This window comes from Sminthopsis crassicaudata, chromosome 2, assembly GCF_048593235.1.
Source record: "Sminthopsis crassicaudata isolate SCR6 chromosome 2, ASM4859323v1, whole genome shotgun sequence".
Taxonomy (NCBI): domain Eukaryota; kingdom Metazoa; phylum Chordata; class Mammalia; order Dasyuromorphia; family Dasyuridae; genus Sminthopsis; species Sminthopsis crassicaudata.
In genome coordinates this window covers 77117349-77145088 of record NC_133618.1, presented here as the reverse complement: position 1 = coordinate 77145088, position 27740 = coordinate 77117349, and the positions used below count along the sequence as shown (strand labels likewise).

The following is a 27740-nucleotide window of genomic DNA, read 5'->3' as shown; positions in this document are numbered from 1 at the left end:
CATTATTAGGTAAAGGAGGAGGAGTGATTTGCATTGGTGGAAATATTTTCCACATCAACTGCATCTGGATGTTTGAAGCAATCAACTTCAGAAGCATGTCTATCAGCAGAAAAGCCTTATTTCTAGGGTTTAACCATCAGGCTTTTAGAATGTGTTCCAGCTAGGAGGCATTTCCTAATGTCAGGTCTGTAGTGTTAGAGGAGAAGGCAAGAATATGTGCCAGGTGTTAAATCAGAGCTGAGTCCCTTCCCAGAGCTAGTGTTATGTCCAAACAGGAGCCCTCTGTCTATGAGCTGAGGTTCAGAGACCTTCTGCCTCATTCAAAAAATACTTCTTCCTTATGCTTTTGAAACTTTCCTGCCAAACTCTAAAGCCCTGGTCCAAAGAATTCTCTTTCCAGGCAGGTCAGCCTTCCTCAGAATTCTACCTGGCTGGAACCCAAAACAAAGGCTGAAGAGAAAAAGGTGTACCTGATGGTGTCAGAGATAAATCCTGTGGCATCAAGCAGGTCTGTGCCAATGTGTGCCATAGTTAATGTTAGGGTAAGGATTACTGTTTGTGTGTATAGAATACGAGCCCAGTGTGTCTGTCACAGAACATCCTGGCCCACCTGGCCATCAATGCTGCCGCAGTGATTTTTTTTTTCCTAATTCAGTGACTTTTTTCCTTTATCTTTTATATTCTCAGCAGCCTAATTTTTAATATATCTATATATGTGTGTGTGCTTTAATCTGCTGCTTGCAATGAAAGAAGAAAATGGGATGTTCTGCACACAAGTGAATGGTGCATCGAGTGGTAGTGGTCCAAACCACAGGTTGGTTTCTGTATTGTTGAATGGAATTGAAATGGTTGGAAATATTATGAAAAGAAATAGACTTTTATTAACAACAGCCTGCTCCCAATTTTAATGACACTTATTTGTATATAACTGAAGGACCTATGAGGATTGGTCAAAAGCCCCTAGATATGATGGAGTGTACCCATCTTTGTGGCTATAGTCTGTATCCCATTGTTCTATCTAGTGTCATCCCCATTCTTTAAAATGGTGCCATGTGCTCTGTGTATGTGTGTGTGTTACACTCAGAGACAGAGGTCTTTGGCCCAGGGCAGAGCCATTCTCTCAACCAGGGAAGGGGAGGGAGACAATATTATTGAGGAAAATGTTGAGCTTTGTGATTTTCTATGGCCTTAAACTACTCAGTGGCTATTCTACACTATTTATCAGCCAAGTGGGCTCCACCATTTCCATCGGTTTCCACTCTTTTAACTAGTTTTCTCTTTTTAGTGCCTTAGTGTATCTACTATTATTTACTTTTAACCTTATTCGAGGAATCTTAGACACTAAACAGTTTTATTGACAGAATGAGACAGAATCTCACTCAAAAATTTATTCCCCTGATTTCTTTTACTTTATCAATCCCCAAATCATGTACACAAAAAAATCTAGTCAGTGTGATCAAGGGTTGCTAACATATCCAAAGCTCTCTCAGTATATATATATATACCTGCAGATACTAAGTATAGGCCCCACATTATGATCCATGTCATAAAATACTACCATTGTGGGTAACTCATTTTAGGAAGTACATTATTAAACTGGAATACAATGTCAGACAAGACACTGGCCTAATTAAAATTATCAAGTAAAGATTAGCTGATTTGGCATATAATAGAAGATCCTAGTATTGGAGTGGAGATTAGGAATAATCTCTAAGGTTTCTTCCAATTCTGGTGCACCATGATTCTCTGCTTAATACACAAAAATATGGAGTCAATCACAGCATGGCTGAGGAATACTGAATGCTTGTTGTTTTTTTTTTTTTTTCCTTCTGAGACATTTACATAATGATAATCACTTGCTCACTAAAAAAGTGTTTCTACAAATTGCTTTTTAATGATACTATGAAACTGGGAAATCAAATAAACATCCCTTTGGAAATTAAGTCATCAAAGAATTTTATCATTGGAAGGATTTTTGGAGGTCATTTAGTCTAGGCTTCTGTCCAATTCATAGATCTCTAACAAAGTCATCAAGCCTCTGCTCAAATTCTTCAACTAATTGGATGCTACCTCCATATTAAAGAAGCCCATTTTGGTCTAGGGCACATCAGTCAACTGATAGATGGACCAGTCCACAAGCATATATTAAGCATCTGTTCTGTGCTAAGGGCAGCTAGGAGATAAGTGAATACAGTACTGGGCCTGGAATCAGGAAGATCCGAATTCAAATGTGACTTCGGATACTAGCTGTGTGACCCTGGGCAAGTCACTAGTTACCTCAGTTTCTTCATCTATAAAAAGATGCTAGAGAAGGAAATGATAATCAACTCTAGTATATTTACCAAGAAAACCCCAGACCCAAACAAATAAATAGCAGAGAAAAAAAATCCACATTTTTAGAGCCAAAAAAATGACTAAATAGCAGCAAATTATGAACGAGGTATTATGCTAAGTGTTTGAAGATAGAAAGAAGGAACTGTTGACCTTGAGTGTCTTAACTATTTATTTAATAATTTTCCTCTTATATTCAAAACAAAACAAAAAATTTACATTTGTTTCTAAAATTTTGAGTTCTAGGTTTTCTCTCTTATCCCCACCCACAATTAAGGAAATTATAAAGTTAAGTGTCTTAACTGTTAAGAAATTTTTCAAGGAGAATGTGCTTTTCTGTGACTCCTTTCCAGAGTTCTGCCCTTTGAGGCCAAGCAGAACAAGTCAAAAACAACTATTACGTCCCCCCAAGGTCTTTTCTTCTAAGTCACATATCCCCAGATCATTCGCCAGGCTTTTTATAGCTCAGGTTTGAGTTCCTTCCCCACCCCAACTGTCCTGTGGGCCTGTTCCGGCTCATCAATGTCTGACTTCAGACAGAGCTGAGGACAGTGGGACTGTTGCTTCCCTCACTCTGGTTCTGTTAATGCAGCTGAAAGGGGTACAGATAGTTCATAGCTCAGTAAAAGCCCCAGGTCTTTCATTCTCTCTCTCCTGAGGGCTTCCATCCCCTCAGGAGTCCCAGAGAAAGCCGAGGATCCTGCTGTATTCTCATTTAATTATAGGTGGCAGGGGTACCTACCACAGGTTAGAAGTAGGTCACAGTCAAATTTCATCTCTCTAAGATTATCATCTTTTAAAATTTTTTTATTTTATTTTAGGGATTTTGTGAGAGCTTTTATCCAGTTTAAGAAGCCAATTGTGGTTGCTATTAATGGGCCTGCCCTGGGGCTGGGTGCATCCATCCTGCCACTCTGCGACATCGTCTGGGCCAGTGAGAAGGCCTGGTTCCAAACGCCATATGCAACCATACGCCTCACCCCTGCCGGATGCTCCTCATACACATTCCCACAAATCCTTGGAGTTGCGCTGGTAAGAATACTTGTTTTGTTTTGTTTTGTTTTGTTTTGTTTTGTTTTGTTTTGTTTTGTTTTTAAATTGTCTTCATTATCTTTGGCTTCCCTGATTTTTTTTTTAACCCCTGTTCATTATTGATTGGTTGATATTGGTCAACTGTTGGAGATGGCATCAGGAAGGGCTGAATTCAGATCCTGATGCAGACACTTAATAGTTATGTGACAGGGGACAGGTCTCTTAGCATCTCTCAGCCTCAGTTTCTCCACCTGTAAAATGGGAATAAAAAACAGTACCTACATCCCACACGAGACATGTATAAAGTGTTTTGCAAATGTTAAAATGATAAAGCTCCTATTTCCATAATATATTTTATACTAATAGCTTTTTGTTTTTCAAAATACATGCAAATATAGTTTTCAACATTTATCTTTGCAAAACCTTGTGTTCCAAATTTATCTCCCTCCTCTCTCCCCACCAGTCAGCAAGTATTGCAATATAGGTTAAATGTATGTGATTCTTCTAAATATTCTATAACATTTTATAATTTTACAAAGTGATGGTCTTCCAATGATTGTGGCAAGTAGGTAGATTGAGTAATGCTAATCTAATTTTACAGCCTAGTCAGCCAAAGTTCAGAGAGGATAGAATGATCTCTTTGTGCTGACCCTGTATCACACAGATCTAGGACACCTGATCTGAAGTCAAGTATATTCTCCATCATATTCAAATTTTTCTTATTCAGGGTTCATATGAGTCTCTGACTACATTGTTCTTGGCTATGAAGTTTTTTTTCCTTGAAATTAATCTTCTTAATGTTTGATAGTATTTTATTTTCCAAATACATGCAAAGAAAGCTTTCATCATTCACCTTTGCAAAACCTTGTGTTCCAAATTTTTCTCCCTCTTTCTCCCTCTTTTATCTGCCCAGGACAACAAGCAATATGATATAGGTTAAATGCGTAATTCTTCTAAGCATATTTCCATATTTGTCATGTTATGCAAAAAAAATCAGATTAAAAGAAAAAAAACAAGAAAGAAAGAAAAAGCAAACAAACAACAAAAACAAAGGGTGAAAAATTGTGCTTTGATCTACATTCAATCTCCATAGTTCTCTCTCTAGATGTGGATAGCTTTTTCCATCACAAGTCTGTTGGAAGTGCCTTGACTCACCTCATTATTGAAAAGAGCCAAGTCTATCACAGTTGATCATCACATAATCTTGTTGCTGTGTACAATTTTCACTTGGTTCTATTCACTTCACTTATCATCAGTTCATGTGAGTTTTTCCAGGCTTTTTAAAAATCAGAGTAGTCATCATTTCTTATAGAATAATAATATTCCATAACATTTATATGCCACAACTTATTCAGTCATTCTCCAACTGATGCACATCCACATGCTCATTAGTTTCCAGTTTCTTGCCACTATAACAAGGGCTGCCACAAACATTTTTTCACATGTGGGTCCCTTTCCATCTTTTAGGATCTCTTTGGGATACAGGCCCAGTAGAAACACTACTGGGTCAAAGGGTATGCACAGTGTGATAGCCCTTTGAATATAGTTTCACATTGCTCTCCAAAATGGTTGAATCAGTTCACAACTCCACCAACAATGCATTAGTGTCCCAGTTTTCCCACATCCCCTCCAACATTTATTATCTTTTGTTGCCATCTTAGCCAATCTGAAAAGTGGCATCTGAGAGTTGTCTTAATTTGCATATCTCTAATGAATAGTGACTTAAAGAACTTTTTCAAGTGACTAGAAATGGCTTTAATTTCTTTGTCTGAAAATTGTTCATATCCTTTAGCCATTTATCAGTTGGAAATGGCTTGTATTCTTATAAATTTGATTTGATTCTCTTTGTATTTTAGAAATGAGGCCTTTATCAGAAACAACGACTGTAAAAATTGTATCCCAGTTTTCTGCTTCTAATTTTAGCTGCAGTAGTTTTGTTTGTATGAAATTTTAATTTAATTTAATTTAATTTAGAATCAGAATTATCTACTTTGCATTTCATAATGTCCTCTAGTTTTCCTTAGCCATAAATTCCTCCCTTCTTTACAGATCTGAATGATAGACTATTCCTTGTTCTCCTAATTTGCTTATAGTATCCTTTATTTCTAAATCACAAATCCATTTCAAACTTACCTTGGTAGAAGATATTAGATATTGATCGATGCCTATTTTTTCAGTTTTCTCAGAGACTTTTATCAAATGGTGACTTCTTTTTTCCCCTGAGACAATTAGAGTTAAGTGACTTGCCAAGATCACACAGCCAGGAAGTATCTGAGGCCAGATTTGACTCAGGTCCTTCTGACTTCAGGGCTGATGCTCTATTCACTGCTCCACCTAGCTATCCCCAAATGGTGAATTCTTATGCAAGAAACTGGAATCTTTGGTTTATCAAACATCCGATTACTCTAGTCATTGATTATTGTATCTTATGAGCCTAACCTATTCCATTGACCCACTTCTCTATTTCTTTTGGCTATAAAGTTGTACTGAAAAAAGATCCTTTTTGGTCTCCCCAGGGTTTGCCAGAAGGACCTATCATCCAAGACACAGGATTTAATGCTTACAGATGCCTAAATAATCTCCTGAGTCTACCAGCCCACACAGTTCCTTTACTTGTCTACCTCTCTGCTGCCTGGTCCCTGGGCCGAGTGTCCCCCCGCAGTCCTTCCAGCACTTCTCCACCTTCTCCTATTGGCAGCCAGCCCTCAGCTAGCTGTCCTGTCCTGAGCCTTCCTCCAGACCCCTTTCAAGGGGTTGGACAATTTCAAACCTCTCTTTGAGATGGGGTACCCAGGCTCACTGCATGCTTTGTTACTGGGGACTATCTTGTGACTCCCTGATAAATATGTGTTGTAAATGGCACTCAGGAAAGTGCTGTAGGAGTCTCATAACCCCAGATGTAACAAATCTGGACTCTCCTCCCTGTGGTGCTTTAGGATGCTTTATGATAGCCTTATTTCAACTCAGGCCAGGGTGGAAAAAGAGTGAGTTTCTCCATGCTGTCTGAAGTCTGCAGGTCCCTACTTTAGGTTCCTGCATGCTAAAAGAGAGCCTGGGCAAGGAAAGTAAAACTGACATTTTCTGAGAATGCTCAGCTGCTAGACGGGCAGTAGTTCCTCCTGTCCATCACTCAGGACTACCTACATTATGCTGTGCCCTGATACATTGCAGTGGACCCTTGTATGTGCTGGGCTCATTTATTTGTTAGAAAGAACTCTCTTCTTTGATATTTTTATGGAAATATGATTTCTCTGTGGCTTACATAGGAGAAATACTTAACATTGTTGAGCCTAGGGAAAACACAGTGGGAAAGAGTACTGAATTGGGGGGCAAAGGACCCCTCAATTCCTAGTTCTCCTACTTATTGGGTAACCTTAGGGAATTTAATAATTGCAGGAGCTCAAAGGAAGTATGAGATATTTCCGTTCTAAATGTTTACTTGGACTACTTATGCCCAATGTGTGGAGGAGCCTTCCAAGCTCCTATTAATCTGATCAGTCACAGTCAGACACACTGTACCTTAATCCTGGCTCAACATGTCATTTTGGTCCTCTTGAAAAACACGTGACGAGTTCTCTGGACCACTGTTTTTCCATTTAGAAAATGAGCAGTTCCCAGGAATATGGTCCAAACAATCAACCAAGTTGGGGGCAAGTCACTGCAGACTGAGAAATCACTGTCCCCTTGAAGGCCTTAAGGAGACTTCATGGAAAGAGAGTCTCTTGGTCCTGAAAGTGAATTTAGCCAGAGGGATAGCCTTATTTTAATTTAATTATCACTCATGCATTGCCCATGGAAGGATGTAAAGCAGTCATTGGCTTTAGCAGGTTTTCTCTACACAATGACACAGCCTTACAACTGCATCCTCCCTAGCTCAAAGGAAACATCACCAAATTGTAGAGTTAGAAGATCCCTTCAGGGCCATGTAGTCCAGTCTATATAAAATGTCCTTCATAGCATATCTTCTTTATCAGGATTTTTTAGCATCCATGGTCCTCCTACCAGATCCATTGAAAAGTTTCAGGTGTGTTCACAAGTTTGGATGAAGAAGAATTGCTTATATCTTATATAACTAAAATTTAGCCCTTACTTCAGTTATTTCAAAGCATTTTTCTGAGAAAAGGTTCAAAAGCTTTCCCAGGTTACCAAAGGGGTCTGCAACATATCAAAAGATTAAGAATTTATGGTCTATTGAGTCCAGTCTAAAGTTTTTTCTTACATCAATTAAACCTAAATTTACCTTTTTTGCCACTTGCTTTCATTGCTCTCTGTTGGATCCACCAGTGCCAAATGAAATGAACCAAATCCCGAATCCCTGTGAAACTCTTGAGAGGCCATCTGTAAGCCTCATGTCTTCAACTAAATCTTCTCTTCCCCAGCGCCTTCCACTAATCCTCACTGGTAAAGAATTCAACACCCTTCACCATCCCAACTGCTCTCTCTAGACACTCTCTAATTTATCAGTTTTGTTATTTAGTCGTTTTTCAGTTATGTACAACTTTTCATGACACCGTTTAGAATTTTCTTGGCAAAGATACTGGAGTGGTTTGCCATTTCCTTCTCCAGCTTATTTTGCTGATGAAAATGCAGGAAACTGAAGCAAACAGGGTGACATAGTTAGTGAGTGTCTGAGGCTGGATTTGACTCTAGGTCTAGTGCTCTGTCCACTGCACCATTTAGCTGCCTCAATTCATCAACGGTTCTCCTTAAATAGGAAGCCCAGAATTGAGCACAATTTCAGGTGTGGTCTAACCAGGGCAGAATAAGGTGGAAACTATTACTTTAATGGAGGGAAGGAGAGAGGCTTCTCTTACATAAACATAGTAGGAGCTATATAAAGGTTAGCTATCATTATCCCAGGGTAGTTTTGAGTATCATAAAAAATAATATTTGTACGGTGCTTAGCACAAGACCTGCACATAGTAGGAGCTATAAATGCTTATTTTCTCCCTCCCTTATGTATTCTATAGTTGTGTATTTGTGAAATTAATTTCTTCAATCCATTGTTTTCAATCAATTTTCTCTCATTTGCTTCAGCCTGGTATGCTAACTGTCAAGAGCTTTTCTCAATCCCAGTTCTGCCATTTAGGGTGTTCGCAATCCTTGTGTCCTCTACAGATTTGGAAACTGTTCCATCTGAGCCTCTTTATCTATGTCATTGATAAAAAAGTGAAAAATTACCAAGATGGATCTTTGCATACTGCACAAGAGATAACCCTTGGGTCCAGCCATTAAGCTAGTTGTGAATGATAGAGCTACCGAGTGCCATGTTTTCTATGAGAATAACTTGGTATACTTTATTATATGCTTCATCTAAATGTAAGTGAAATGGAGCTTCAACATTTCTCTGTCCTAGTAACTTAGTTACCTTGACCCCAAAGTGTACCTACTGTTTGCATGGAGCTGCAACAACCAAACAGTCCCTTCCCTCAAGGAGTTAACATCCTATCAGGAGAGATGACATATTACATGTAAAAGTAAATAGTACCTATAAAATACAAATATATTTTGATAATAATAGTTTTATATTAAAATAATAAAATGTTATAATTATTAATTTTAATAACAAAATATAGTATATTAAAAAGTATATATAAAGGTATTTCAACAGGGGAAGATGATATTTGAATAGAAAAAGGAAACCAGAAAATGTGAGAGGTAGAGGTGGGGAGAGAACATTCTTGAGTTTTGAACCATCGTTTTTTTTAAAGGCCTAAAGACCAGAGTTGGAAAGTAATGGAGGAAGACCAGTTTATCTGGATTTCAGAGTGCTTGGATGGGAGTCACATGTAATAATGTTACTTTAGGAAGGTGGAGTTAAATTATAAAGAGCTTTAAATGTCAAGCATAAAAATAATAAAAGCAATGTTTTATATTTCATCCTGGAGATAAATGGGAACCCTTGGAATATATTGAGTAAGAGTACAATGTGGTGACATGAATGATTTTAAAAAATGACTGGTGGTATGTAAATGGCAGATTATAGAAGGGAGAGACTTGAGATAGGGAGACATTTAATAATAGAATTTAGACTCTAGCAACCAAAGTCCGGTTCACTAGTCTACAGTTTGTGGACTCTGCTTTTGAGTCCTCTGTTTTGAAGGGAATGACAATCAAGCAGAGTGGATCCTACTGGCAAGTTATGAAGCCAGAACAAGATTGAGGGATTTCCATGAACTTAAACTCTGAAATTCCTCTTATAACATAACCTCTTATTTTTTTTCTCAATCTTCTGATCTGGTCTCTCTTTCCTCCTTTTCCAATCTTGACCCTAGAGTTGTCTACCTCTAGAGTTCAATCTTAAACCCTGCCCTAAACACCCCTGTCCTATTATATTAATATTATTCATTTTTAAAACCTATCTTTTCTGTCCTTGATTATTATGGAAAGAATTTACACAATATGTAATATATAACATAAATTCTGACTATGGATTTATATTATATGATCTCACCGGAGCCCTTACTGCTCGCCATAATAATTCTATTTATCTGTTTTGGGCTGTCTTTTTGATTTTGCACAAACTTTTCCTCAATTTTCCCTTCCTTCTTCATGATACTTCCCCTTTCCCTTTCAGAAGACAGAAAAAATGAGGACATTTTCTATCCATCCATTCATCCATCTATCATCTAGCTAGCTAGCTAGCTAGCTATTATAAAACTCTGTCTTCTTTCCAAGTTTATGCTTCTCTTCCTAAAGTAATTAATATCTTATAAAGGAAGATTTACACACACACACACACACACACACACACACACACACACACACACACAAGTATTTAAAGGTAATTTGAAAGAGGTAAAAACCAGCAGGATGTTGATATTGACCCTTGCATCTAGCCATTGAATAGATCTTCCTAAGTACCCAGTTGCTCATCCCCATGTTTTCCATAAGAATAATTTGAGATATTTTATCATATACTTCACATAATCTAGATGAAATGGAGCTTCAACATTTCTCTGGTCTATCTTTTTTTTAATTTTATTAAAGCTTTTTATTTACAAAATATATGCATGGGTAATTTTTCAACATTGCAAAACCTTCTGTTCCAAATTTTCCCCTCCTTTTACCCACCCCCTCCCCTAGATGGCAGGTAGTACATGTTAAACTGGTCTACCTTGTTAGTAACCTTGACCACAAAAAAATGAATTTATTAAATATAGCATTCTTGATTCTCTTCTTTATTGTTTTAGTCCCTAAAGATTTTCTCCTTGTTATTTAAGGAAAACCCTTATATTTGTTCCATCCCATCCCCTTCCATCTCTTATTGTAGGTTATCTTTTCAATCATCTCACTCAAATTCAGGATGACTTTTTTTTCCTGTTGGTTTCTTTTCTTGCTTACCTACAAAAGTACCCAGATCTCCCTCATCATTAAGAACAAAAAAACCCAAAAAACAAAAACTAAACAAACCCTTTCACTTGGAACTGTCATCCCCTTAGGCAATTGTTCCATATCTCTTCTTCCTTTCAGAGCCAAACTCCTAGAGAAAGTCATCTGCATTCATTGCCTCCTCTTCATCACTTCCCCATCATCTCTCATTTCCTTACCCCAAGGAGATCTGATCTTATTTGAGAATGTATTTCAAAGCCTTTTGACACCAAAGTCTACTGCCACAGAAAAAGGAATGGGTAATCTCCTTATTTTGTCCTTAAGAGAGTTCATTTATTGCAGTTGAGAACTTGTCCCATATAAAGAAACATTAGGTAATTTCTACCAACATAATGATCTGGCCTGCACTCTAGCAGAAATTATGTGTTTAGTTAATTGCCTTCACCATTAATGGAATTTGCATAAATTGCAATAATGGCCTTAAAGTGACCATCTAGACTTTAAAAATGTAGACAACAGCAAGATTGTGAGTATTTACTTTAAAAGCATATAATATGTGTAGATTGTTTTTGTAGTTGCTCTTTGTCCTTCCTTCTTAAAGAGGACCATGACGTCAGAGAGGTGATGCCATGACATCCAGGTGAATTGAATTTAAATGACCACAGACACTAGGTCCAGTGGCCAAAATTAGGCCAGGATAACTGAAGATGGCCCTGGATGCAATGGGAGCTTTGGCTTCTTTAAGCTGAGGAGGTTTTTTACAAGTGATTCAGGCTAGGTAAGAAATGAAGCAGAGAATGACTTTTACCTGTCCAAAAAAAAAAAGGATCAATCTGGGAGGGGAGAACCCTCAGGGTTTCTGGCTAAAACAAACAAACAAAATTTATTATTTACATTTACTCTGAGTCAGGCAGTACTTAAAATGACCAAGTGAGGCTTAGGAAGCATATGTAACATTATACACACACACCTGTATTGATCTGTGACTTCTTGATCTCATAGATATATATATATATATATATATATATATATATATATATATATATATATAGCTATCTATATAGGTATAAGTAGATACATAGGAAAAACACATTTGTGACTTACATTGATTACATAGATATAGCTATTCATCTATATTTGTTATATTATATATAATTATACACATGTGTCATAGCTTAATGTGTATGTGCTACTGATTGTTTATATGTGTATGTATACATATGCATCTAAATAGCTAGCTATGACTTCTTGATCTCATATGTGTAGCTACTGCTCTATATATTTTATATTATAGCTTAATATGTATGTATAGCTATGTATATGTGTATAGATGTATATATCTATATCTAGCTATAGCTTCTTGATCTCATATGATTTAATACTGATGTATTTATGTTTTATCTATATATGTATATATATATATGTGTGTGTGCGTGTGTATTGTGCATGTATATCCCTGTGTGCATATATAAATATATATTTATACACACATATGCTATAACTTAACATGTGTGTATGTGTGTATGGCTATGTATATAGATATATGTATGTGTCTGTCTCTCAATATCTGTCTCTAGCTATGACTTCTTGATCTTATATATAGCTATTGATCTATATATGTTATATATGTGTGTATATATGTATGTGTATATATATGCACACAATATGTCATTGCTTAATATGTATGTGTATATGGCTATGTATATATGTATATACTATAAATATATGTTTCTATATTTCTGTATCATCTTTATCTACATCTATATATATCTAGCTATGTCTTCTTGATCTCACCTCCCTGGTCTGCACCATGACATGGTCAGACTTTATGAAGGCTGAGGTCCCATCCATTTCTCAGTCTATGATTCTGGGATCTCCTCATCCTTCTTGATCTCTCTGCATTGTTGAGATTATTGACCCACCTTCCTCCTGCCAGATACTTTCACTTCCTCATGGTTTTGTGGTAGTGTTCTCTCTTGGTTCTCTTCCTTCCCATTTAACTGCTCCTTCTCAGTCTCTTGCATAGATGCATGTAGCTCATGGGTCTGTTCTGGGTACTCTACTCTTATCTCTGTATGTGTTCTCTTGTTGACCTCATCAGTTCCCATGGGCTTAATTGTCAACTCTGGGGGTGACTTCCAGATCTCTAAGGACAGACCTCATCTCTCTTTTGTTCTAATCCCAGATCACCAATTATTGTTGAATATCTCCATCTGGATGTCCCATATGCTCCTTAAATTCTACATGTCCAAAACAGAGCTAATTTCCTACCCCATTTCCACCTCTCTACCCCACCCTTTATGGGCTTTCTTATTTCTGTTGAGCTTATGACTATCCTTTCACTCACCCAAGTTTACAACATTGGAGTCATTTTTGATTCTTCACTGCTTCCCTCTCTCCCTCTCCTGATATCTTATAATTTGTCGAGTCTTGTCTATCCTATTTCCAAAAATATTTTTGTATCCATTCCCTTCTTTCCACTCACATGGAATGTGCTTCTAAGTATATCTGGCTTTCCAGGGGAAATCTGAAAAATGTTCTCATGCCATGCTTTTAATTTTATTCAGTATTATTAACATGTTCTCCATCACTTTCTTAAGTCTAGGCAGTCAACAAAATAATAAATCAGCTTTGATTTGTGGTGCTTGCAGATTTTCTGAGTTATAAATTCTCTAACAATTTAACAATTGCTTCTCCAGAGCTGATATGAGCTTGCTCCAGCCCACTTCTGGGTCCCATTTTAGTCCATGCAACCAGCGTCTATTGCCTAGGCTACTGAGGTTAGGCTTCTGATTGGCTTCCATTCCTCCATCCAGGTTTGCCTCCTCTAATTAGCTGACAAATGAAGTTCACATTAGTACCATTAGACCAAGAAGCTCTAGTGGCTTCTTGTTATTTTTGTGATAAAATACACAATACTTTCATCATTAAAACCCTCCAGTCTACAGGCTTATTGCACATGACCCCCTTTATCCACTCTTGATACCAGCCCAACTAACTGATTTGCTGATCTCCATTCATTCCATTCCATTCCCCACTAATGAGTTTTTCATAAGCTATTTCTTGTGCTTCCCACTCATTTTTGCCTCTCAGATTCTCTCATTTCCTTGAAAGTTCAGTTCTAGTGCCACTTCCTAAAGAAAAGAAAGAAGGAAAAAAAATTACTTTTCCTTATTTCCTCAGTTAGAGTTTCCTGACCTGAAATCCATTTCTATCCATTTTGTATTTAGTTTCTGTCAACATGTTGTTCCTGTCTAGTATAATGTAAGTTGCTTGCAGGCTAGGAATGTGTTCTTTTTGTTGTTGTATCCCTGGTACCTTGCTCAATGTCTTGTCCAGATTAGCTGCTTAACAAATGTTTGTTAAATAAGTTGAATTCATCTTTTAAGCAGCATAGCCAAGCTCTTAGCCCAAGATCTCCACTTCTAAATACAAAACCAGCATTCCTTTCAGTTCGCCATTCTTTAAGTCCCTTTAAGACTTAACAATCTATGACCTACTTTCCTCTTCTCTGCCTGTCTCTAAGAGGCATATTCAGACAAATGCTATATTTAGTGCCAATAATTGGGATAGAGGAGTTGCCTCATCTCAGAATCATTTCAGAAAGTGAGACAACTGGAAGTCAAAGGGCTCGGGTTTGAATCTTATTAGTTATTTACTGTGTGTGTGTGTGTGTGTGTGTGTGTGTGTGTGTGTGTGTGCGCGCGCGTGTGTGATCATTTGTTGGGGCTGTTGCAGGGGGAATCCTGCAGAATCAAGAATGGATGAGGCTCCCTTGCCTCTGAGGTCTCTTCCAGCTTTGAGATGTTCTGATCGCTTAGTATGTCCTTGTATTTGTCCTTTGCAGGCCAATGAGATGCTATTCTGTGGAAGGAAACTCACAGCTCAGGAAGCTTGCAGCCGAGGGCTCGTGTCCCAAGTCTTCTGGCCAACTACTTTCAGCCAAGAAGTCATGTTGCGTGTCAAAGAGATGGCTGCCTGCAGTGCCGTAGTAAGTACTGGACCTTCCTTCTGCAGGAAAAATCTCCAAGATCCAGAGACATTCTGCCTCTCTGCCTTTGGACCATGGTGATGCTCCCCCCACACTTCTTTTTAAAAAGAGTGACTTTCTCCCCTCTCTTCATCCCCTTGTGATCAGTTGAATAGTCTATCCCAAAGATCAGAAGAAAATCAGACTTTCTAGACAAGTAAGATTTCAAAGACTTGTTTCAAATTATGTATATGATTTTGAAAGGAATAAAGAGTAAAGAACATCAGATTAGTGTAGGAAAAATGGATGGGAAGTTGCATGTACTTTTCTTATAACTCTAAAGCTAGAAAGACTTTTAGAACACAGGAAAGCTGAGTAGAAGATAAATGGTAGAATTTTAGAGCTGGCATGGCTATTGAAATATTTATTCTAAAAGTGATAAAGGGGTCTTAGAATGTAGAAAAAATATCTTAGGAAATAATCACTGGAAAGAAATTTAGAGTACAATCCATAAAATGTCAAAACTCAGAGTATCTACAACACATAGATCCCCAAATGCCGTATCTGGAATAGGAGTGATATAAATAGAATTCTAGAAATTCAGTGGATCTTAAAGCCCACTTAATTTAACCCTATCACTTTACAGAGAGGAGAATTAAGCCCCAGATATGTCATGGCCTAAGTCATAGAGCAACATTTCAAACAAAATCAAGATTAGACCTTGGGTCTTCTGATTGCAAGTCCAATGTTTTGTTGTTTTTGTTTTGTTTATTTTTTCCCCAAAAACTCATATTTCTTCTTTAAATTTGTCACTTACTTGGAAATGAAAAGAATCCAATTGATTCCATTCAATTGAAATCTTGGGTTGACTTTTTTTTGGGGGGGGGTAACCTAATGCAACCTCTATACTCAACCCAAACTCAAACCAGCACTTAACTTGCTGAAGTTATTCAGACTTAATATAATCTCTCTAATAGGTGGTCATCCAACCTCTGATTAAAGCCATCTAGTGATAGGGTTATTCACTAGCTCACCAAGGCACCATTCTACTTTAGAATTGCTTTAAGCATTAGAAACCCAATTTGCTCTCTCTCTTTATAGAGAAAGTTTATGGATGCTATAACCTTGATCCATCAATCCTAGATTTGTCCTTGGGAACCTAGGAGAACAGGTTTAATCCATCTTTCAGTGGAAGACTGATAGCAAGGACTTTTTGAGTCTTTTCTTCTTTAAATTAATGTCTTTGATTCCTTTGATGAATCCCCTTTATGGCCCAGTCTCCAGTCCTCTCCCAATATTGTTTACCTTTGTCTGAATATTCTCCAATTAATCAATTTATTTCTAAAAATAGCACCCTAGAACTGACTACAGTTTTCCACTTATGACCTGTCTGGGGCAAGGGATGATGGGGCCAACACAGGGCCTTTTTCTGGGCTCTCTACTTTGGTTAATGCAGCTATGGGTCACACTAAGAGAAGCTGAATGTACTAATGACAGTAAAACCTTAACAGTGGACTTAGGAGGAAGCCAGACATGAGTGGGCAGCCCTTCCCTCTGAGAGCATTGACTTGTATCTACCTCATCCTGGTGTGTGGATTCTCGGCCCAGCCTAACATCCCCATTTGACTCCTAAACCTTGTTCTGGAGAGATTCAGTCCAAGTACCAGCTTGTAATTAAGTGTAGATTGTATCTCTTAGCAGTCAGTCCAAGCCCAGAAAGTAATATCCTGTTTAAGCAGTAAGGAAAAGAAGTCAGTCATGTAGTCGCTGAGATGCATCAGAGCCTAAGAAATGAAATTGGAAGATCAGCCTGCTGGTCTCTGCCGTGGTTGGTCAGTCATTTTATTTTTGTCTGACTCTTCATGATCCCATTTGAGATTTTCTGGACAATGCACTTTTCTTCTTCAGCTCATTTTGCAGATGAGGAAACTGAGACAAGCAGGATTAATTGATTTGCCAAGATTCACACAGCTAGTAAACCAGATTTAAACTCACCAAGATGAGTTTTCCTAATTCTAATCCCAGTATTCTATCCGCTGTACCACCTGGCTGCCCCAGACTTTCCTAGGGAGGAAGAACGTGGTTCTTGAATACCAAGTGCTTCATCCCTCAGTGGGGCCATTGCTTCACTGGAAGCTCTGGAAGAGAAGAAGAAAGGAAGGAAGATAAGAGAGAGGAAGGAAGAAAGGGAGGAAGGGATGAAGGAAGGAAGGAAAAAAGAAAGGAAAAGAGAGAGGGAGATGAAGAAAGGGAAGAAGGGAGGGAGGAATGGAAGGAGGGAAGAAAGGAAGTAAAGAAAAGAGGAAAGACAGTGAAGAAGGAAGGAATGAAGGAAGGGTTAGAGGAAGAAAAGAAAGGGAGAAGAAAGGAAAAAAGAGGAAGGAAAGAAAGAAGGAAGGGAAGGATGGAGAAAGGGAGAGGGGGAAGGAAGAAACACTTCTTAGACTCAGAATTCTTTCTATCATGTCTTGAATTGTAAAATAATAATGGTCATTGATATTTATATAGTGCTTCAGGGCTTACAAACACAAATCATTTCACCTGATTCCCATAATAGATATTATCTGCATTTAACAGTCAGTCCCTAAGTACTAGGAACTATACTAGGTGCTGGAAAATACTGAGAAAAAGAAGTCAGTTCTAGCTGAGGCTCATGGAGATTGAAATGATTTCCTCATCCAAGGTCAGAGGACAGATTTAAAACTGGGCTTTTATTAACTTCAAAACCATTGTTTCTTTTGGTCTGCAATGCCAGTTCTTAAAACCAAGGGGTGGGACTTCACTTTTTTGTGAATCATGGACAATTTGGACCATTACTCTCAGAAAAACTATGTATGAATCTCTTCTCAGAATCATATTTTAAGGCAAGAAATTAAATACACAAGAATTACAAAGAAAGCCAGTATACTGAAATACAGTTTTCATTATTTTTAAGTTCACAGACTAAGGATATGAAACTCTGAACTAGATGAACTTTCAAGTCTCTTGTAGTTCTAAATCCTGTGGATATTATGAGACCAGCTGTTGGAAAAAGGGAAGGATTGGGAAAGTGTGGCAATAAGTGGGCAGACCTTTGCAGTTTGAGGTCAGAAAGAAGGAATCTGGTAGCTTCAAGATAACGTATCACTTATATTAATGGGCACCCAAAAAAGCTATCATAAAGCAGTGGGTTGATCTCAGAGGTGCTTCTTAGGGGAAAAAGAAGATAACCACTCTTCCACAAAAGCCTTCGAGGCCATAACAACTTGGGAAACATTCATTAAATGTTGATTATATCTAAGGCTCCATGCTTGGAACCAGAGGGCTGGCACAAGGTTTATTAAATTGTTGAATGATCTAAGAGTGCAGTGGCCCAGGAGAGCACATTCTTTCTCTTTCCTAGAATTCATACTTGGTCCAAAATAAAAGGATGAGGTTGTAAACCCATCTGCACTTTAGGAGACATAAAAAAAATACTCATTGGGAGATATGATTTTGACCATAGCTCTCCTAGTAACTGTATATTCCTTAGTTTCTCTGGGGCTCAGTTTCATCTTCTCTAAATAAAAAGGTTAGTCTAAATCAGGAATTCCAAACCTGGGGTGTGAGAACTTTTAAAAAAATGTACTTTGAATATTTAAATTTTATAATCAAGAATTATAATTAATATAATCATATTAGAATTATATTTATTATAATATGATTACATAACATAATAATAAAATGATAAAATTAATAAAACAATAATAAAAACAAATAAATAAAATTATAATTAATATAAACAAAATTGATATATTGAATATCAAAATATTTTAATATATGACATGTAGATATATTCAGTATATTTTATATTTCAATATATATTAATAGCTATTTCAACATGATTGCTTCTGGTTTTTTTTGGTAATCCTATATATTTTATTCTATGAATATAAGGCATTGTTTTGAAGAAAAGGGTCCATGGGCTTTTTACCAGATTCCCAAAGGAATCCATCACACACATATGCATACGATGTACTTTTTGGCTCTGACAGTTGAGTCTTTGCTTCTATGATCTGCTTTCCTCTGTTGGAAAGAGCTTGGAAAGGACGTGACAAGGAACCTGGCCCAACAGCAGGCTAAGCAAGAATATTCTGGAGGTAGCCGGGGGAGAGGACACGGTCAGCAGAAACCCGCCATTTTGCCATCCATTGTCACCTGTCTTCCTGCTGGAACATGCCCCTGGCTGAGCGCACCTGGGACTAGCCAGCAGGTCTAACTGGGTTCTTTTTCGCCCTCAGGTGTTAGAAGAATCTAAATGTCTTGTTCGGAGCTTCCTGAAATCAGTCCTTGAGGATGTGAATGAGAAAGAATGCCAGATGCTAAGGCAGCTATGGAGTTCTTCCAAAGGCTTGGATTCCTTATTCAGCTACCTGCAAGAAAAAATTTATGAAGTCTGAAAGGCTCTGCTCTGGTTTTTGCACCCCGACTCTGGGCCCAGAGTGATCCTGACTTCCAGCTCTTCCCTGTGTTCAAAACATTGGAGCCCAGTGTCTGGCAAGGAGCTTGTGAATGTCTCTCCATACCTAGGCCTGTGTCAGTTTTCCTCGTGAGTCATTCTGGGATCTTACTGGGTTGTTTCTACGTTGGTTTGATTTTGCCTGTCGGATGTGGGCTCAGCGTTCTCAGCTGGCCCACCCTGCTCAAGGGTTCCCCAGAGGGGCTGTCTCTCCCAGGAGGGAGCTCTTCCCAGGCAGCGTCCTTGGTTCTGGATTTCGTGGCCACGATCCAGTAAGGCAGCCCCATTTCTTCCAGTTTTCTCTGTCCTTTTGACTCAGGCTGTGTCAATAAGGGGGCCACTCTTGGGAGAGCACCAACTTTTGACCAGCTGTTACTATGCTCTGATGCCAATCAAAGGACTAGGTCAAGCATGATTGATTTGAGTCTGTCATCCTCAGGCAAGACCAGCCCAATCAATCACATAGACCCTGCCTCAGTTTCCTTCCTGTTGCCACAAGGATCTGTGTGACCTCTAGGGCTTAGTCTATAAATCTTAACAGAAGTCATTTACAAACCCAGATATTGTAAATTTAGAAATGTTTTGTTAAATATATATTTTTCAACACTGTAAGTGGTGATTCTAATAATTTATGTGTATCATATGTAAAATTAGTTGGTTGTTTTTTGTTTTTTGGCAAAAACTACCAGGAAAATGTTTTTTTTTTCTTTAATTAAACTTATTTAACTTATTTATTTGTGTTTATATTCAGCTGTCTGTTATTCACAAAGATGTTATTTTCATACTGCCCTGGACCAAATTCAAGGCTTGTGCTAGGCAGCGCATCTTAGTAATAAGCCACGATGAGAGAAAATTCCAACAGAAAAGCAACATAGAACTTTTACAGATAACAAATGAATACTTCTGAACTTCTCCTCAATAGGAAACTGTTTCAAGCTGTTATCTGCTTGCTTTTTTTTTACTGTAGACTCATCAAAAAGAACGATGGTGGGAAATGTTTCTCTTTGCTGATTGTCTTTTTGGGGAGAATTGTGCTTTCCAGCCAATATCTTGTCTAAGCATCCTCAATTCACAGTAACCTGATGTGAGCACCAGGTGGAGGCAGCACCATTTTGTGAAATATCTCTTCTCCAGCCTGGGGCAAATGAGAGTGTTTGTTCCATGTCCTTTGACCGTCTTGGGAAAGCAAAGGGGTAGAGATATAGAGCAAAGGGACCTTTGTGGTTATTGAATCTAACTCTTTCATTTTACAGATAAATAAACTGAGTCCTAGAGACGTTAAGCGATTTACCGAATCAACTAATAAGTGTCTGAGGCAGGATTCAGGCCCTAGTCTTCCTAACAGCTATTGCCGAATCTCCTACAGCATGGTGTCCATTGGACCTTTGAGAACCATAGGGAAAGTCGGCTTTGATGGGCTATATAGGCAGAAGATTCCCTGAAGACATTAATAAACACAATAAAATATAAAATAAAAAATAAAAGTTGGCTCTCTAAAAACTTCTTTCTAGAGTCTTGGAGTTAAATAAAGAGAAAGAATTAATAGCCTACTATTAAATTTGTTTGAGTTCTAAGAAAGTCTTATTGTCAGCTTTGGATTGGCCACTCAAAAACCTACAACTAGCCACCAAAAGAGATTTTTACTCATTTGTAAGAGAAAAAAAACGAGAAGTGTGCACAAAGGGAAAAATCCACATAGAAATTAATGCAAAAAGTGGGCAGACACTTACTCTAAGAAAGCGAACAAGGGCCCTCTTCCCCACTACTCCCTTGTCTGACTTGCTTTCTTGCATCTTTTCAGACCTATTCACATTCGTTCCTCCTCCATCAGCACATAATTTTTATAGACTGCAGGAATAAAAGATCAATCAAAATTGGCCATGTCCAAGGAGGGCTGTTTGCAAAGAGAGCCCCAGCTACAATTATTGCTATAATTCTTTCCATAGTGTGACTTTCTAGAAAAGATTGCTTAGCTTGGTTCAGGAAGAGAGGGTTCCTCATAAAACTGTCCCCTGGCTTCTTGACCAAACATCAGGAACCCATGTGCTTGCTAAGACCTGGGCTTCCCTTGACCTCAAAGTAAGGACCTCATACCCATTTTCTTGGTCATGACCTTAGTCATTATTGGGCAATGCTTCCTTAGAAGCAATACCATCAGATATCCAAAGCCAGAAAACCTATGGCAGAACAGGAAAAACATGATTGAGGGATTCATAGAGGATCCAAATAGTCTAGAGAATAGGAAGGATATAGCAAAGAAAAATTTGCCTTTCTCCTGCCGCTCACAACATAAGGAAATATTGACCCACTGAGTCCTTGTTGCAGACTCAGCTTTGCAAAAAAGTGCTTCTTTTGGAAGGACCAACAAATGAGTTTTATCCATCTTGGCTCAAGTACCTTCTTGTTGTGGGACAGATGGCCCAAGAACCAATACCTATTCTTTGTTGAACTCCCAGAACATCCATTGGGTTCTCTGTGGCAGTTTCCTAGAGAGAAGATCCACTATTTACAAAACAGGGTGGAAATAGGTTCATTTTATCAAATGGAAGTAAATATTCCAAAATTGATAATACTGAAAGAAACATATGGGATCTATGTTTAAAGGATCACCATTTTGTCAGTAGCCTTCGAGGTCATAGAGTCCATCCAGTCACTCAGTCTGGGCATCCCTGAGTATTCAACAGCAATGTGAAATGATATCTGTAATATCTTATCATTGTTCAGGGTGAGAAAGACTTCATTCGTTCTCTGGGTATTTTAGAAGAGGCATGTTGATAAACCAATTTCAAAAATAGGTGCTGTCTATGACTATAATTTACATAAAATAATTTCAGGAAAAAACACTATCAATGCAGTCAATTTGATGAAAGTTAATCAAATCAGTTAGGTGTCAGATACAATTAAGCGGCAAACTGAATTTGGTTTTTTATTTTTTTAATCATATTTTAGTTTTTAGTGTCATATAGCCACAACCTGTAGAACCACTGGAGAAATTAACTGAGATTGAGAACTCTGAGCATTCTGGGGCTGTATTAACAATAATTATAAATATACAAAGATATCCTTACCTTACAGGTTAGCATATATACCTATTCCATGCCTACCTGTCCTATTGTCCCTCTCCTTCTGTCCCTCCCTCGGGTCTGTGTCATTATCCAACAGGATCCATGTCTCTGGATACGGGAGGGTATGTGGCAGTCAGGACCGATGGCCAGCTCCCTGAAGTTCCTCATTGGATAATTTTAGAATGGGGATACAGGTCTCTACTTTGGACATGAAATCTCTGAGGCTTTTGTGCTACAGTGGCAAGAGTGCCTGAGTTCAAATTTTACCTGCTCTGAAACTCCGTGGGGTTCAGTCTCTTCAGCTGTAAAAAGATACGGTTAGACAAAATGGCCTTCTGAAGTTCCTTTAGCTCTATATCTATACTCTGTACAATCCTTCAGAAATTTTTGTTTAAAGAGCTTAGGTAGGAAACCGTCCCTTTGAGAATAGGAACTTTTAAAAGGTCTGCAGTTGTTACCATTTGAGACCTTCTTTGTCCAGTGGTCTCTGTCCCTCAGCTTCCTCAGTCCTCTACCCCCCCTAAAAGTCATGGTCTTCCCTGCCATGGCTTCTCAGCCAGGCCTAAACACCATGACCAGTGAATAGTTGCCCACAAAAGAGTGAATCTTCAGTCATCTTTGAAGGATGCTCTGTTAAAGCTAGAAACCATTCCTGGCCAAACATAAAACTCCTGGTACAAAGGCATTTCAAAGAGGCAGGTTGATCACTAAGAAACTACTGTAGTATCCACCCCAAGATGAGCCAGTCTATCCTCCCAGCAAGGGAAAGGATACCTTTGTATAGATTCTAGCACAGTCACCCACTCCGTGTATAACACTAAAACACTATAAGGTGCTAGGACGCTAATTTAAAGTACATGCTTGTTCTGGGCTGATTGATCTAAGACACTAACATGAAGCTGTGTTTTCCCCATAGAAGATCTAGAGTGGAAAAAAGAAAAAAAAAAAAAGAAATAACATACCTGATCTCATAATCTTGCTACCATAGTCCTAAACGTTTAGATTTTTAAAAAACCTATCCTTTTACAAAGGAAAAATAGAATTTCATGTTTCATAATTGATTTTTTGGTAAAAACATGCACACACAAAGACACAGACACACACAGACACACAGACACACACACATACACACACACACACAAGTTCTTCCAGTTTTTAAAAACAAAAGCATCTAATTGATGTTCATGTAATTTTACAATCTTGTTTCTGTGAAAGTTTTTTTTTTTTTAAGAAAACAAATGGCAACTTTTTCCCAATCTTTGTCTGAATTGCCCATAGGAGACCCAGAGTTTACTCTCACCTCAATTCCTGTATTCATTTATTGTTCCCGTGACCTATCAGCCTGGATATCATCACAAGATTTACAGTATTTGAGATTACAAATGGAATTTTCTTTTTCAGTATTTTTTTAATTCTCTGTATCTTGTTTTATAGAACCTTCCAAATTCTCCACTTTGCCTTTGTCAATATTTAAGGGAAACAGTTGGGGGAGGGTTGGGGAGGGGAGGATCATCTTGCATGTATATTTTTGTTGTAGATAAGTGTTGCTTGGTCTCTTTGGCAGATCTTGGGTTAAATGCTTTCAGACTTGAATACAGTATATATATTTTGAAATTCTAAAATTTTCTATTTCTGTGTTAGAGCTGAATATATGCGTTTTAGGCAATCTTTTACACAATTAGTAACTGTTCTTTCAACCAATAGCATACTGGTTTGGTGCCAATAGTTCTGCATTAGAATCTAATGCTCTTAAATGTTAGAGGACACGTTTCTCTCTTTTTTCTTTCTCTTGAAATAATTAAACTTGAAGTAGAATTTGAAAAAGTATTGCTTTCTTGAAGAGGTCTTACCGTTGGGTTCCATGTTTCAACTTTTGTAACTACATATGTAGTGCTAAAAAAACTTCCCTGAAGAAATGCTATAAAGCGATTGATGGTGGCTGAAAACAGAGCCTTAAGTTTGTTGCAAAAAATGTTAATATGGGTTGTTTAAACCAATTAACATGGGCTGTGTCAAAACAGTGTGACAGAGGGTCTGATGTTGAGGGTTGGACTCACAGTCTGTCCTGTGCTGGTTGGCCAGGTGGATGAGAATTACCTGTGGCCATTCTATCTGGCCTGCAAAAGAACCGAGTCAAGGGGTCACCGTCTGGTGGTTTTAGCCAACACAGCCAACATGAATACTGTCAGGCTGGGCTTTGTCTGAGGAAACTGTACCTGCATCCTGCTCTTGGCCATCATTCTGTGAAGTCCAGTCTAGCCGAGACCAGCGTTCCTGAGAAAACATTAATGATGTTTATGTAAGAGACTTACTGTGTAGACAATCTTAATTATCTTTCAGCTAAGCAATCAGCATTCTGGCTGTGTTCTCTGTGTCTATCCAATTAACTATGTGTGTTAAGCCATATTAAGCCTGGGTCTGTAGGGCATGGGCGAATTAGACACAATACTGTAAGACTGTTCTAGTCATCCAGGGTCATCTTAGTGGCAAACAAGGTGTGAGATTTGTGAGCCTGGACTCACTCTGTAATTTTCCCCCACGGGATGGTTAAGAAAACTGGATGGAACCAATATTTGGGTTCTATCTGGTAGCCCAAGATTTAATATATTGAGTCTCTGGGATAGCTAACTCCAGATAAATTAATATCCAGCAAATGTTCAAAATGTGTATAAATTATTTCATTTTTTGTGGTGACATCATCCATTTGACTAACAAGAAAAAATCCCTAGTTAATATTTGTAGGAGGCTATGTCACGGAAGTTTTTGCCCTGGCTGGTTCTGGCTAAAATTATACATAGACATGACCAAATCCAGTGAGATGGAAATGCTTGCATGGACCCTTGGGAACCCCCAAAATGGCCCTTGGAAGGTAGGAGGGGCTAGAGTTTATGGCACTGTGTCTGATTCGCTCTCTATTTATTTAGACCCAGTTTTATTGTCATTCACCAACTTATCTCCATGTTCACAGGATTGTGAAAAATTTGCCTTTCATAGAAACCAAGGACCAAAGAATTACATTTCTCCCCCTCAAACATTAGTTACATAGAGATCACGGCTGTGAGTATCCGAGACAGACAGATGAGATTACAGCTCAATGACATCTGCTCAGTCCCACCAATATTCCAGTTAGTACAGAAGTGGCCCTGGGTTTCAGGGACCCAAACTCACTTTGGCTGGGAGAGGATAAGCTGTCCCTGCAATGGAAACCCAGCCTCCCCCAGTAAACAGAGTTCTGATTATCCCCAGGCTGATCCAATCAGCGTTTTCTGAACTGCAAAAGCCGTCTCTGATGTAGATTTGTTGCTCCATCTCTGGTGACTGAGTCAGCCCAAGGATTACCAGATTTCCCCTTCACTTTGTCTTATGTAGACCCACTTAGAACAACCACAGGGCGTTTGCAGGGAGCACGGTCTTCATTCCCATCCCATGACAAACAACAGGTCCGTTCCCATGTCCTGAAAACAGTACAGAAACCCCCATCCACTGACCCATTGAGCAGCATGGACAGCTGTCTAGTAGGAAGGTTTGTTGCCAGCGCCCTGGGATAGAGCAGGCCACCATAATTCTCCCAACCTTTTTTTTTGGGGGGGGGGGTTGTGTCTCCTGGTGTATTTAGTGTACACACACCAAAATCAAATGAACAACTTTGCAAATTGAGGCATTTAACTTATTTTGCCAGATGGTCATAGGAGAGACTTCGACTAGTTTCTGATATTTGTCATTATGAATATTCAATATCCCACAATCCCAGGTGCAGAGCCCTTTCTCTTACTGCTGTAAATATTTCCCGAGAATGGGCGCAGTCCTGAGGGACTTGTATCTTCTGCTATAACAAATATTGATTGTCTAGATCAAATTCTCTTTGTGAATGGTCCTGTATCTAGTGTATGGACACATTTCTGGGTGCCTTAGAAGTTGTATTTTTCATGTGTGTTAATATGCAGTATTTATACATTGTGAGAAGCTGCTTTGAATAAAAAGGTCGAAACTTCCTTGCTGTTGGTCTCTGTGGGGAGTCGTCAGATTGTTAATAATAGAAAAGGAGAGTTCCTTTTCTGTAGAAAAGGAAAGTCCCTTCCTTCCTCCCCTCTTGGGCTCGGGGTCCAATCTGTGACACTGGAATGGGGCAGGCAGGTCTAGAAAAGACGATTCCTTCTAACTTTAAAAAATCCTGTGATCAAACTCAGCAGCAGCTGCTGTGGTCTCCTGGCTCTATGTAATTGGAGATGTCTGCTCTTGCTCCCTCTCCTAACTTCTCTCACCTGGGATTAGAGGTGCTTGGAGCAGGGGGTTCTGGGCTCTGCCCTGGCCCCCTGAGGGGATGTGGGGACCTCCCACTGCCTTTGGAGTTATCCTAATCACCTGTTACCCCGGAAACTCAGTTACTTTGGTTGCCTGGGGAAGGGACCCCAACTAGGGATGAGAGGCAAACTTCTTTCTCCACTTCCATGCTAGGGATTGAAATATAGATAACTAGACCAAGGCATATACACACATATACATATACATATGTAATTGGAGTTGAAGATTATTCTCAGGAAGAGCATATATATATGCTCTTTCTGAGAATAATCTTCAACTCCAATGTCTCTCATGTATAATTGCCCCTCAATCTGTTGCCGATTTACCTTTATCTTGAATAACCCCCCTTCTATCCTGTGATATTGCCACCTCATGCCTGAATTATCACAATAAACCTTCTCATTGCTCTGCCTGTTAGAAGCCCATTATGGTATTTATCCATCCTCCATTCAGCCACCAAAAAAAAAGTCAAGGTCTGGCCATGTCACACAAGTCCCCTCCACTGCCCCCTACTCCATAAATTCCAGTGGTTCCATGTCACTGCCAGAGCCAAATATCAAATCCTCTGCTTTGTAGTCTTCCCCCCCCTCACCTATCCAGTACTGTTTCAACTTTCACACCTGTTCCCCCCTTACACAAAAGTACACTTCAATGCCCCGACATTAGCCTCCTTGCAGTTCCTCAGACAAACCCCTAGTTAACCAACTTTACTCAACATTCAGATCCCTTGTCTTCTCACTGCTTGTTCCTCACCCAAAGCCCAATCTACATTATTCCCACATTTTCTCACATTCTTCTCAAAAGAACCAGAGGAAGTCGATGAAACACTTGAGTGAGTCCCTCTAGACTGATTATCTATTCTCAACTGGGCTCTTGCTGCAGTAAGGCAATCCTTTTATTCCTGTCCAATTGATCATCCCTTTCATCTCAGAGTTTTTCACAAATTTTCTTTTCTTTCCAAAAATAAGGAGTGAGGGGAGAATGGCCAGACCTCTACTTTAGGAAAATCCCTTTGGTTGCTGGGTGGGTGGTTTGGGATGGGAAGATTTGAAAAAGGTAGGAACAATTTTGAGACCATCTTAACAGTCCAGGTAAGAGGTAATGAAGGTGATGAGGGATGAACTTGATGATAGCTTTGCGAGCTAAAAAGAACTAATGGGATGCAAGAGATGTAAAAATAGCAATGAGAAACAAATGGTGTGACGCAGAGGAGTTAGGGAGTTAAATCTGA

The 27740-nt window shown here is 38.7% G+C and overlaps 1 protein-coding gene across 2 annotated transcripts in view; it reads left to right on the top strand.

Moving 5' to 3' along the window:
- The window catches only part of CDYL2 (chromodomain Y like 2), a 260330-nt gene extending 237169 nt beyond the window's left edge, over positions 1-23161 (top strand). For both annotated transcript variants that reach the window (XM_074286590.1, XM_074286592.1), the window contains 3 exons: positions 3153-3363; positions 14543-14686; positions 18925-23161. In XM_074286590.1, coding sequence (XP_074142691.1) covers positions 3153-3363; positions 14543-14686; positions 18925-19083 — 514 coding nt within the window. In that variant the 3' untranslated portion in view covers positions 19084-23161. The remainder of the gene's footprint in view (positions 1-3152; positions 3364-14542; positions 14687-18924) is intronic.
- The last annotated feature ends 4579 nt before the right edge of the window (positions 23162-27740 follow it).